We start from the raw sequence: 12,921 nt of genomic DNA on the forward strand, positions 1-12,921 counted from the left end.
CAGAACCCAGATCTCCTGACTCATTCATTCCAGAGCCTCTTTTTCTGTCCTCCAATACCTCAACCACCACATTATATTTTCCTGAGGTCATATAGCTAGTTAATGGCTTTTCTTATCCTTTGAGACTAATCCTGCATTTCATCGGATCAGGATAATAGAGCATAGATTTAGACCTGGAGAGAACCTTAGAGGCCATCTAGAATCAAGTCTAAAGTCCTCATTTTATAGTTGAGGAAATTGGCGCCCCAGAGACATTGTGGCTTGCCCAAGGTCATCAGATACTAACTGGCAGGAAGTGAAATTTGAAAATGGTGACTCTAAATCCATCAATTAAAAATAAAATAAAATAGTTATACTCTAAAATACGATTTTTTTGGTTTTATTTATTTATTTTATAAAATAATTCTAGGATGACGTCAGGGAGTTGGCAACACTTTTCAGCCTCTGGTAACCTGGGGCAGCATCGACTGACTGCCCAAAACATAAACCTGTCTGGTTCCCACTCGCTCCCCTCCCGTTCCCCAAATCTTCACTGCAGAGACAACCTCGCCACAGACTGCTGCAGTCACTCCAGCTTCCAATCCCCGGTGAGTGAACACAGGGATGGAGAGACATTCAGAAGCGAGAGCCTGCTACAGCACCGCTGAACCCAGCATATAGGAAAGAGGGAGGGGCCAGAGGGGGCGGAGGGAGCAGCCTGGCCAGGGTGCAGCACTGGTTGCGGCTCCCGCTGGTCAATCTCATCCCGGAGCTTGTCCTGAGGCTGGGAAGAGAAGCCTGTTTGAGAGAACCTGTGCCTTTGCGGCCAGACCTCTGGGAAAGGAATGGAATAAGTGGGAGGTGGAGATAAAGGAAAGAGAGAAAGAGAGAGACAGAAGGAGAGAGGGAGGAAGAAGGTGAAGGACGATTCCAGAGGAAAGCAAAAGGAACAACGGCTGCACTTCCACTGATATTGGAACTGGAACGAGCCTAGTGCAGGGTAAGTATGAAGCTGGAGACTCGCCTTCCCTGGGCGCGGACTCGCAGCCTTGGGGGGTGTGCAGCGCAGGGACAGGGGAGGTGGGGGAAGCGGTTACAACAGCCTACGCTACGGGAACCCATCCCTCGTGCCCACAGTTCCTTCCTTCACAGGTGTTTCAAATATGGGAGACATTGGGTGGGGGGCTCCCCTCCCAAAAAAAATAGTTGGCAAACTCGCTCCCTTAGTCAGATGTCTTCGGACAACCAGAACATAACCTCGACCAACCTCGACCCTCCTATAGACAAAATCCTAACGTCCCGCTTTGGGGGAATGGTGTAGCTAAGATTATTAAAAATCAAACCTAAGGAAACCCGGCCTTAGCAGGAGACCCCAGTAAGAACCAGCTGGCTGCTTTAATAAAATACCTGCCAAACTAGTCAGTTGCAGGCCGATTGGCAACCGTGCATTCACTCATTCTGCTGGTTCCGTCCCTTTGGGAAGAGTGAGAGCCACAGCTGCTTTTGGAGAGAACAATCGGAGATTAGAGACACAAAATTTTTGCATCTTCCAATGCAACAACACACACATACACGCGCACATATCTATTTCCAAAGAGATATCAAAAAAGATACAGCGTTTGATCGGGTATACAGTTCTTTCTCCAAAATAGATATTGTTGGCTATTTGTGTTGTTTTTTTTTTTTTTAATTTTGTATTCCGTTAAACTAACAAGGGAAAGTTTGAGACCCTGTCGGGCAAAGTTACAAAGTTGCGGTGAGGTCTGTGGCGCACTTTTTCGAGGGGGTGCAGCTCTCTGCATAGAGAGGAAAACAAGAATACACTGAAGAAAGGGATGGAGAGTGGATTTGCAGAATACCTAGTCTGAACTGAGAATGGGTGGAGCAAGAGCTGAGCCCTGAGATTTCAGATCAGTTCTGATTGTCTGAAGCTTTAGTCCTTTGTGACTGCAAAGCTTCACCAGCTAGAATCAGTCCAGGAATATCCATGATTAATTAGGCTAATCATGGGGGTAGCAGCTCTGTTTCCATGATTTGTCTTAGTCTGCTCTAAAAACTTGAGTCCAGACTTCTCTTGGTGTTTAGGATGCCTTTGGCTCCCTTATACTTGAGGTATTCTCTATGAATGCCTCTAAAGTGAGGATGTTGATGTGGAGAAATATTCTTTTAAAGAATGTTTGTCTTTAAGCAGAATATATTCCGCTTCATCAGATACCTTTTAGATCTTCTGTTAAGTGAAAGACAGTAGAAAATGTTATTTAAAGTTAATATATGTTCAGGTGCACTTCACAAACAGCATTTTTACTATGTTTGTAGAAAATAATGCTGCAACTAGAACATATCTTATCAAAATGTTTACAAAACACATATTTGACAAGTAGCGACAGTAATCTTCTTTATGGAGATAACTTTCGTTTCAATCAGGCATTAAGCCTTAACTTTAGACCTTTTCTATTCTTCAGCAAGTCTGAGGATTAAAAAAAAAAAAAGCTTTTCAATCTAAATATCTTTTTGGTAATTAAAACCTGATCATAGTCCTCTAAGCTTGAAATTTTAAAAGGCATATTTTCTTATCCATGAAATATGACTGATGATTAAAAAATTCACATGCTATGAAAATTTGCATTCTTCAATCAGTTATTGACATCATCTCCATCCCTATCCTTCCATATCTATTAAAATTTATTTATAAATATTAAAGTGAGTTTTAAATTTTCTTATTTTTGGATTGATTTGCCGTTGTGATTGCCCCTGAGTTCAGACTTGTTGGATGTGCAATCACATAACCACATAGTGTAATATGAATAATTATTAGTAGTGCCTTTTACCACTGTGGCATATTCTTACATAGTTTTCCATTTCTGGGAAGCTTTTCCCTTGTGCTGTAATATTGGATGCTGAAAGATTAGAGGGCGGGGTAATTTATCTTTGAGAGATTTAAAAGGACATTATTACTAGTAGATCCACCAGATCTTTATTGCTGGTATCCAGCAACAATAATACTAGAATTAACCAGATATTATTGGATTTAATGGAAAGCTTGTTTGTTTTTGCTTATGCCAATTGTACAAGATTTATTTCACTTAGTTTTTCAATTTGGGGGCAGAATTATTTTTCTTAAAGTCAGTTGTTTGTGTTTTATACTTTTAATATTAACTCATTATCATTTATGTTCTTTTAAAAGCATAAATGAAGAGTGGTTTTCACATGAAATAAAAAAGCACTTGAATACAGAAGAACATTGCAAGCATCATTTTAAACCTAAAAATATCAGGGAAAAAAGTATGAAAGAGCAATCTGATTGATCTTCAAAACTGGAAACTACCATATCCACTAGAAGATACAGAATGGCCCTGCCTCAAACCTTTACCACTAGCTTTCTTGAAGAATGGTGCTTGGATAAATCACTATCTGGCTGCAGGAAGCACCAGAATGTCTGGAAAAAACTGAGACAAATACGCATTGTAGGGCTCTTCATGGGCATAATGGCCATTTGCACGTTCTCACTTTCAACTAGTGCCTTTTTCAAGATAGAGACACACAGCACAGATCGGGCCAACAGTTTAGGTCATTCGGAATTAATGTCTGGATACCATCAAAGAACTCTGTTAGACTTAAAGGAGAAGGTTCAGGATGGTACTCCAGAGCCGTATTCTACACAATATGAAAATGCAACTGAACCTCCTCAAGGAGATTATCCAAGAGACCTCTTTTCTCTTCAAGAACGAAGAAGAGGTGCAATAATTCTTCATGTCCTCGGAATGATCTACATGTTCATTGCCTTAGCCATAGTCTGTGACGAATTCTTCGTTCCTTCTCTGACAGTCATCACTGAAAAGTTGGGTATTTCTGATGATGTAGCTGGGGCAACTTTCATGGCTGCTGGGGGCTCAGCTCCAGAACTTTTCACATCTCTGATAGGAGTCTTCATAGCTCATAGCAATGTTGGCATTGGTACAATTGTAGGCTCAGCAGTATTCAATATCCTATTTGTTATTGGGATGTGTGCATTGTTTTCAAGAGAGATCCTAAATCTTACCTGGTGGCCACTCTTTAGGGATGTCTCATTTTATATTATTGACTTGATCATGCTTATAATTTTTTTTCTGGATAATCTCATCACATGGTGGGAGAGCTTGTTGCTGTTAACAGCTTATATTCTCTATGTGACTTTCATGAAATTCAACGTTCAGGTGGAAGCATGGGTGAAGCAAATGCTAAATAGAAACAAAGTTGTGAAAGTAACTGCAGCCACAGCAGCAGCAACAGCAGCAGAAAATGATGCAAAGGTTGGTTGTATTTTTTCTTTTTCCTATTTATGTATTATTTTGCAATTTGTGAAATTGTGATAGATTCATGGGTCATGGTAGCTAATATACAGTGCATCACAATTAACATTTGAGCCAACTTTTCATTATATATCCTTCTGATCTGGACATTAGCTTCTCAGGTCATCCAGAGCAGCAGATAGGAAAGTGCCATTAGAAAAATTCTACCCTCACATTCTGCCTCCTCTCCCTATCACCTGTGGAGGTGGCTGTGGAAGGTCTTTTTGAAAGATGGGGTCTGCACTTTGGGGTAGTGAATAAGAACTGAACCAATAGCCCAGTTGACAAAATTTATAGTTTTGCACAAGTATATATATTCTTGCAAGACTCTCCCTCCCCTCTCTCTGTCTATATATATATAGATATAGATATATATACATACACATACACGCATATATTATATGTGGTCATGAGTTAGCTAGCATCTGTTCTGACCTCAGGTATTAGGATGCTAGAAAAAAATAGGATATATAATGTATTTCATTCACAACATTCATCTCAGAACTGAAAGTGAAATATTTATCAGTTTTGATAATTTTCAAGTCACTAAAACAATCTGAGTCTTTGCTTTTTTAGATATTTAAAGGAGTAGTGGTTACAAAGATTTTGTGTGTAGCGTTTATGTCAAAATATTCATGTGAATAGCCTTTCATATTGTAAATCAGTAGTGACAGTAATTTGAGGTGTAGAAATTCCCATTACCAATGTTGATCTCAATTGACCTATGACTTAGTAGCTAAGCTATTGGCAGGTTTTTTTAAAGATACATACAGCTCAAGATACTTGTCCAGAGTGACCCTAATAATAGCCAGAGATGAGATGAATTTTTGACCTAAGTCATCCTGATTTTATTTTCAGCATTATCTGATTTTTTTCTATCATATACTCCATCAGTAAAAAAAAAATTGAGAATGTTCCCCCAATAAATATAGTTACACCTACTTATATATTATATACAAATTCTACTTTCTTAATAGAAAATTTATATCAAAATATTATTTTAAATGTTATTTGGTTATAGGGCAGTGACATAGGAACAGGAAAGTGACATGGAGAGGTTTGTACTTTTGGAAAATCACTTTGGAGTTACATAAAGAATGGATTAGAAAAGGGAAAGATTTATAGAAAAAAGAACAATTAAAGGCAATTGCAGTAGGCTGGTGAAATGTGATGGCTGCCTGACCTTACTGGTGACTGGGATATAGAGAATGTCAAGATGTGAGAGATGGTAAAGTAGAAGTGTCAAGATATGGCAATTGATTAGATGTGTGAGCTAAGGGAAAATGAAAAGTCAAGGATGAAACTGAAATCATGAACCTTGGTTACTGAAAGAATGGTGTTTAATATGGGAATACTAAAATAGTGTGGGGGAAAAGACAAAAGTAATCCAATCTGATATTCAGATTACAACACCTCCATGTCTATACAATCTCTATCACTTACTCAGTGTCACTCAGGCAAGACTCTTCTTACTCACCTGAAAGGTAAATGCAGTTCTCTAAGAATACCTGCCATAGTCATAAGGTAATCTGAGGGATGGAACTTCATTAAGGACACCTCTACAGATGCTATTCTTAGCTATTAAGCCATAGATCAATTAAGATCAACATTGCTGATGACACTTTCCACACAATGAATTCCCCACACTACTGAATTATGACATGAAAAACTATTACACATGAATATTTTGATGTAAAATACTTTGTAATCATTACTCCTTCAGAAGTCTAAAGAAAAGTTGAAGTGCCCAGAGAGGCTAACACTGAGTTCAAAAGGGATGAAATCAGGAATTTGCACAACATAAATGGGGATTATTGGAGGACAAGGGCGGTTTTTGTTGTTGTTGTTGTTGTTGTTGTAGATATTTTTTGTTGTTCTTTTGTTTATTTGGAGACACTCTGGAGTAAGGATAAGATGTGACATCTTTCCAATTTCCAATTTGTTTCTCACACATCCATTGGGGCTAGTCCATGCCTATTGAGAAAAAGCAACAGCCTCCTTTTTGAAGAACACTTCTCTTCACCATGATACCTTTTAGCAGCCTAGTAGGAAACATCTTGGTATGGTGGAGAGTGTTAATGTTATAAGTTAAAGCTATCATTAAAGGTAACTTTGGTTCCAATTTCACCTCTGATACTTAGTAACTATGTAACCCTGAGCCAATCTCTTGATGTCTCCAAAAATCCTTGTCCTCCTCTGTAAAAAAAAAATAATAATAATAATAACCATACACAAGGTTGTGAGAATCAGCTGGTCATTTCATAGTTAGCAATGTCATTTTTAAAAAGTTAAATAAAAATTGTTCAGAATTAGCTCTTTAAAAGATGTTATGGTAGAGCATTATGTTTGTTTTTTAAACCAATAAGGACACATTACTGTACCTTTGGAGTAAGTTGACTATGGCATGGTAGACTTGATAATATAATTTGTCATAGTTAGTCCTATTGCACTATGTAGATGAGCTTCTATTGAGCTGGCCAGAAAGCAATATGGATACAAAAAATATATGGTCATCATTGAACTGTGCTCATTGTTTCTGCTATTCAATGATTCATTTGGATATTTTATAATAAATGTCCTAAGCATAACAATGTCTTTATTAACATGGGTCAAGCAATTTCTCATATTTTAATGGTCAACCTGCCCTGCAGACAGGAAGGAATTAGGGAACGGTAAACAAAGTGCAGGAAAAGCAAATTTGTGAAATTATTTTGATACAAAATTACATTTTTTGTACTGAAATTTGGTTATGGAGATTTAGAGACTAAGACAAATGAATTCTTGACTCTGCTTTTAAACAAAGAAGCAAATACATATGCAAAGTTGTCATACCAGCATCTGGGTGAATTTTTATGTATACATAAAACAAATGTTAGCATAAGGGTAGTATTTTTATCACAAAGAAAATAATAAGAATCTTTTATTAAATTTAATTCTTGCCAGTAAAATGAGATAAGAACCATTTTTTTTAGCTGTCACAAAATGCTGGTGAAGGACAGAAATGACACAAATGATAATTTTCTTTTCCTGAAGTAATCACGTGCTATTTGACAGGTCCCAGTTCGTATGTATAATGAAGCCTATAAAATGGTCATCTTTATTCCAACAGGCAATGTATTTCATTGAGCTGAGACCAAAGACCATATTTTATATAGTCATAATTTCAAATTGTGTGAATTAAAATATATGTTGTTACTTTGAGTGGTTCATTATTCATACTAATCAGAATCTTCCAGAATTACTATCAAAATCAATTTTTCTCCATAAAGATATTATAACCTGATTATATACTTGTATTATTTTATTTAACCTTCACAGAGGTTTTGTGAGGGAGGTAAAGTTTTGTCATCCTCACATTAGAGATGAGGAACTCAGAGGCAAGTGACTTGGCTATAGTCACAAGCTAATAACATAACTCAGACTAGAAACATCAGCTTGTGTTACCCATAAATGTTGTGTCATAATCAGTCATTTCATACATATTCATTTTTAGCAAATTTGACTTCAAAAAATGACAGTCTGGTTCATTTGCATTAATAGGTAGGGGTGGGAGGAGGAAAAGAGGAGAAAGACAGACAGACAGACAGAGGGAGAGATGAGCAAGAGTCACAAAGCATGAAGAAATTGGAATGGTTAGTGACTGCATAGGGAAAGGAATATCCCTCACATTATGCAGGTGGTAATAGATCCATCAATGAATGATTCTTCTTGATATTGGTGCTCTCTCCAATGGTGCAGATTACAATAAGAACAGTGGTATGTTCATTCTCTGTATTTTACAGTCAATCTTGTGACTATAAAGATGTCATTTCTTACAGAAAATCATTTTTGAAAGCTTGGATGTTCCCTTCATCAAGGATACTCTTAATACATGTATAGGTAGCCCCATAAAGTTATTTATATTGAAATGGGAAAGGTGCTATATGGGTCAGTAGCTACTGATATTTTCTTGATTACCTTATTTCTAATATTCATGATCTTTTCCAATCATTTCCGATCCCTTCTCTCAGAAATTTTGATCTTTTGATGTCCTGAAAAATACTATTATCTCTAGTATGGATCTCCTCTGTATACATACTTAGTGTAGTCAAACATTTTTTCAGTCTTTGTTTTCTTTAGTATTATTTTTCTCCTCATTTAATACATTGAAGATGGTGTTGTTAGAGTTCAAATGTGATATTTTCACTGTCAATGATGAAAAGAATGGTTTATTCTAATAATCAGGCAGTCAGGAGGACCTAGTCAGGAAGAATAACAGTTCAAACCCAACTTCAGAAACCTACTAGCTATGTAATCCTGGGCAAGATAATTAACTTCCATCTGCCACAATTTCCTCATTTGTAAAATGGGGATAATAATAGCAACTGCCACCAAAAATTGTTGTGAGAATAAATGAGATGTTTGTAAAATGTTTTGCAAACTTTAAAGTGCTATATAAATGCGTATTATGATTGCTACTGCTATCTTTGCAGATCTTTCCCATTTCTGTATATCTGTTGCCCTCCTTTCAGTTTTATAAATTGCTCTTAGCATAACTTAATTGTGCCTTTTGCCAGTCTTTCTGTAGAATACTATGATATTTCAACAGATCCATAGTCTCATAAATGGAGGAGTTCTTCACAAGTAATTTTTTTTCATAGCCATATCTTTCCACATATGATCTAATCAATGTGATGAAGGCCTTTCTCTGGTTGTCTTAATATTTTTATAAATATCAGTCAAACATTTGGATTTTGTATCCCTCACTTTCAATATACTACTTCTTTTACATTCTTACTTGTCAAAGTGTGTATTTATTTGTCTACATGTAGGGTCTGTTTCTATCTACATATACATATCTGATAAGTGTGTCAATGCTTAACATTAGTGCTGCAAAAAACCTTGCAAGGTCATCACCATGATACAGTGGTATTTATTTTAAAAAAAACATCTTTTTTAAGTACTCTCAAAACAACTTCTTCAACACCATTTATTCAAAACAATGTGCTAGATACAAATAAATCTTAGCTGCTCATTAAAGAAGTTTTATGAGGAGTCTAATTTGAAAATCCCTTAGTGAGGATTTTTCTTTTTACCAGATACATTTAAAAATAATAAAACACCCTTTTTTCCCTTAAAAAAATCCAGAATTCAGATTTTTCATTAATTCAAACTGGCCATTCACCTTAATTATGCCCAATAGCAAATTGGGCTATATAGAACTATAAGCTTCTATTTGTCCAGTTCTGGTTTTTAGTTTGTGATTTTCTTCAATTAGCTTTTATGTCTCTTTTTTCACTTGATTAATTCTACTTTTCAAGGTGTTTTTTTGTGTGTTCAGTCAATTGTTTTTAAGGAATAGATTTCTTCAAATTTTTTCCTTTTTCCAAGCTGTTGACTCTTTCATTTCTTTTTACATTTTTCCTTCTAACTCTCTTATTTGTCTTTTAAAATCTTTTAAGCATTTCCAAGAAGCCTCTTTGGGTTTGAGACCAATTCATATCACTCTTTGAGATTTCCCCTGTGGCCATTTTATCCTGGTCTAAGTTAATATTTTGGTTTTTCCTATCACTATTGTAGCTTTCTATGGTTGAGGTTCTTTTCTGTTTCTTTCCCATTTCTGTCTTTTTTCTATTTTGTGACTTTTTCCCAAGCTTCTTGTGCAGTTGTGAGCCTTGGCTTTGAGCACAGGGGCCTCTTGTGTTTGGTATCTTGCTCACAGCAAGGGTTGTCCTACCTGCTCTCTCTCCAGGAAATAGCCTGGATTTCCAGGCTGGCAATTTGACTTCTGCTCTGGGAGTAAAGGCTGCCCCACTGATCTACTCCACTACTGAGCCAGGACCAAGGGCCTTTGTTGCTGATCTGCTGTAATTAAGACCCTCTCACTGGCTTTCCCAAACACTATCTGAGCTGGGCTGAGCACCCCTTTTACCCTAATGACACTGATCTTTCATAAGTTATAGTCTATCTTGAGCTGGAGAGTGGTTTCATTCCATCAAACTCTGTTCAGAGGCTTAATTTCATGTGGTTTTAGTAGGAAACTGGCTTCACTCTGTCACTTTGGCTCCACCCCCAGAACTCCCTACTTCTGATGGTTATTATTCACATGACCCTGACTAAGCCACTTTATCTCACTGAGCTTTAGTTTTTTTCTCTGGTGAAATGGAAATAAAAACAACCATAAAGTTTACCAAATAGCATTATGAGTATCAAAAGAAATATTGTATGTAAGATCATTTTGTAAACCATAAAACACTTTTTAAATGTCAGTTATCATCATTATTATGACGATGCATGATTTTAGTAAGAAAATTTCTTTTATTTCTGAATTGAGTGAAAAAAATCTTGACAATTATTATCTATTGGCATGCTTTGGGATTTTTGTAGATGTCTTCCCCCAAAGTACTGACTATAACAAACCCTGCTTTTTTCATTGTTATTGTTGGCCTGTAGCCATATAGACTGTCTTTCCATCCAGAATTCACTGCCCTGTGGCATTAACAGGTGGACAATCAGAAAATAAAATTCCAAGCTAATTGCTTTCCCCAATTCTGAGGTCCCCACTGAGAGGAATGTTCTCTACAAATAATCAAAGTGAAAATGGTTTTTGAATAATGGCTGTTTTTATAAGCATTATATCAGCTCCTTGCCTTATTTTTTGGCTTCTCAAGCAGGATATGCTGAAAAATAGTTTTGGAGACTTCTCAATCATGGCATAGTAAAAACAAGATAGTACTTGAAATTATAGCACCTGGATTTGAATCCTGGCTTTACTATTTACTAACTATGTGGCCTTGAGCAAATTATCTAATCATTTTGGCTTCAGTTTTGTCAGCTGTAAAATTAAAGAGTTGGCCTAGATAATATCAAAAGCTTCTTCTAAATCTAAATTTCAGTGGTATTTATTAAAGCATTCACTGTTGTATTCTCTATGTATTGTGAAAAACAAACAAACAAACAACAAAATCCTTTAGAAAATCTACTTAGGAAATGATAAAGACATCTAATTTCATTCATTTTACTAGCACTTTTACTTTTCTTTTGGTCCTGATGTATGATTTTATTGGTGCAATTTTTTTAAATTCCCAGGAAGGAAATACCATTTCCAATAATATTAGCAGTATCTCCATTACTAACAGTCTAAGAGAGCCATTGAGTGCACTGAGGGGTTAAATGACATCCAAAGTCACATAACAAATATGTTTCAGGTAAGCCTTGAATCCATATCTCCCTGACTCTGAATCCATTTCTCTATTCCTTATGCCACAGTACCTTGAGGGAGACTAAATGCCTAATTAAAAAAAGAGTTTACTTATAATTTGTCCAGCTTAATCCTGCAAATTAGATCAATTAATGTTTTAGTTTTTGGAGTTATTACATTACATTATTTCAAAATATCTTCTAACTCCTTTTAAAAGTTGCATTAAATACATTAAATTAAAATGAATTAAATTAATTTTGCTTTTATAATTATTCTATAACTTTATAAAGCTTGATAATTGCATATATTCTGAAATTTCACAAAACCAGAGTAGAATCATTGATTCAGACAAAACTTATGCTGCTCTTGATCATGTTTTTTTAATAATATTTATAATTTTCCCCTCCACTAAAAACAACAACAGTCACCAAATGGAAAGGTCAGATTTTACATGGGATATTTAAGGAATTATTCAAGTTTTTTTTAATAGCTCTCCATTTATTTTATATTTGTTTTTTGGTTAAAAAATGAATTTCATATTTGGTGTGAGCTTCCGTCTCTTTTTTATGTAGCAATTTTTATTTTTAAAAATATTTACTATAATGCTTTTTGAAAATTTTAGATCTTTAAAATAGGATAGAAAATCATTGTAGTACTGCAGAATGTGATTTAGTTGAATTTTGATGTGCACAGAATGAGATTCTATGTGGATAAGACTGTTATACTAGCTATATGCTATCTATATCTATGTTGTGATAGAAAGTGTTTGGCTTGGAAAGCTGCTTATCTATGGTATTTTACTTGTAGGAAATTGTGTTACAGCTTGATTACTATACTTGTCAGTCAAGTTCTGATGAACGAAAAAGGCAAGAAATTTTAAAGATGTTTAATTAAATTTGGAAGAATGATGGATCAAGTATCTTATGGGTACATGTTTTCTTTGATTTGTGCAGCTAAAGTATACCTAAAACCTTTAACATAAACTGAATATAAATCAATTCACATTATAAAGTTGCAAGGGGAGCAAACTAGATAAAGGAATTCTATAGTGAATCCTTCTCATAAAACAGAAATCTTTTTATAAAGTGAATAACAACTTTTTCCTATGTGACATTTTGTGACCATATGCATATGTTGATAGTGATTATATTTATCTAAGTTTGACTTCTGTCCCAAAGACTACTTGGATTTTAGTAAAATGAAAATATAAATTTTGAGAAAGGTAAAAACCTTCTGGGGTAATTAAAAATGTTTCACCATTAAAAAAGAAATACATTGCTTGTTTTCCTCAAAAGCATTAAAATCTTGGCTCTTCTGTATGACAGTTGTTGGCTGGGAGTGGGCAGATTAGTGAGATGACATATCAGAGTATCTAGGGGGCATAGCACTGCAAAGTTGCCTTTCTTTTGAGAACCATCTTTTAATATTAAAATA

At 35.5% G+C, this 12,921-nt stretch overlaps 1 protein-coding gene across 2 annotated transcripts in view; it reads left to right on the forward strand.

Annotated features, from left to right (window-relative positions):
- Positions 1–542: 542 nt before the first annotated feature.
- Positions 543–12,921, forward strand: part of SLC24A2 (solute carrier family 24 member 2) — a 283,926-nt gene continuing 271,547 nt past the window's right edge. For both annotated transcript variants that reach the window (XM_051995444.1, XM_051995455.1), the window contains exons 1-2: positions 543–979; positions 3,164–4,268. In XM_051995444.1, the coding sequence (XP_051851404.1) occupies positions 3,327–4,268 (942 nt within the window). In that variant the 5' untranslated portion in view covers positions 543–979; positions 3,164–3,326. The remainder of the gene's footprint in view (positions 980–3,163; positions 4,269–12,921) is intronic.

The sequence above is a fragment of the Antechinus flavipes genome, chromosome 1, assembly GCF_016432865.1.
Source record: "Antechinus flavipes isolate AdamAnt ecotype Samford, QLD, Australia chromosome 1, AdamAnt_v2, whole genome shotgun sequence".
NCBI classification, from domain to species: domain Eukaryota; kingdom Metazoa; phylum Chordata; class Mammalia; order Dasyuromorphia; family Dasyuridae; genus Antechinus; species Antechinus flavipes.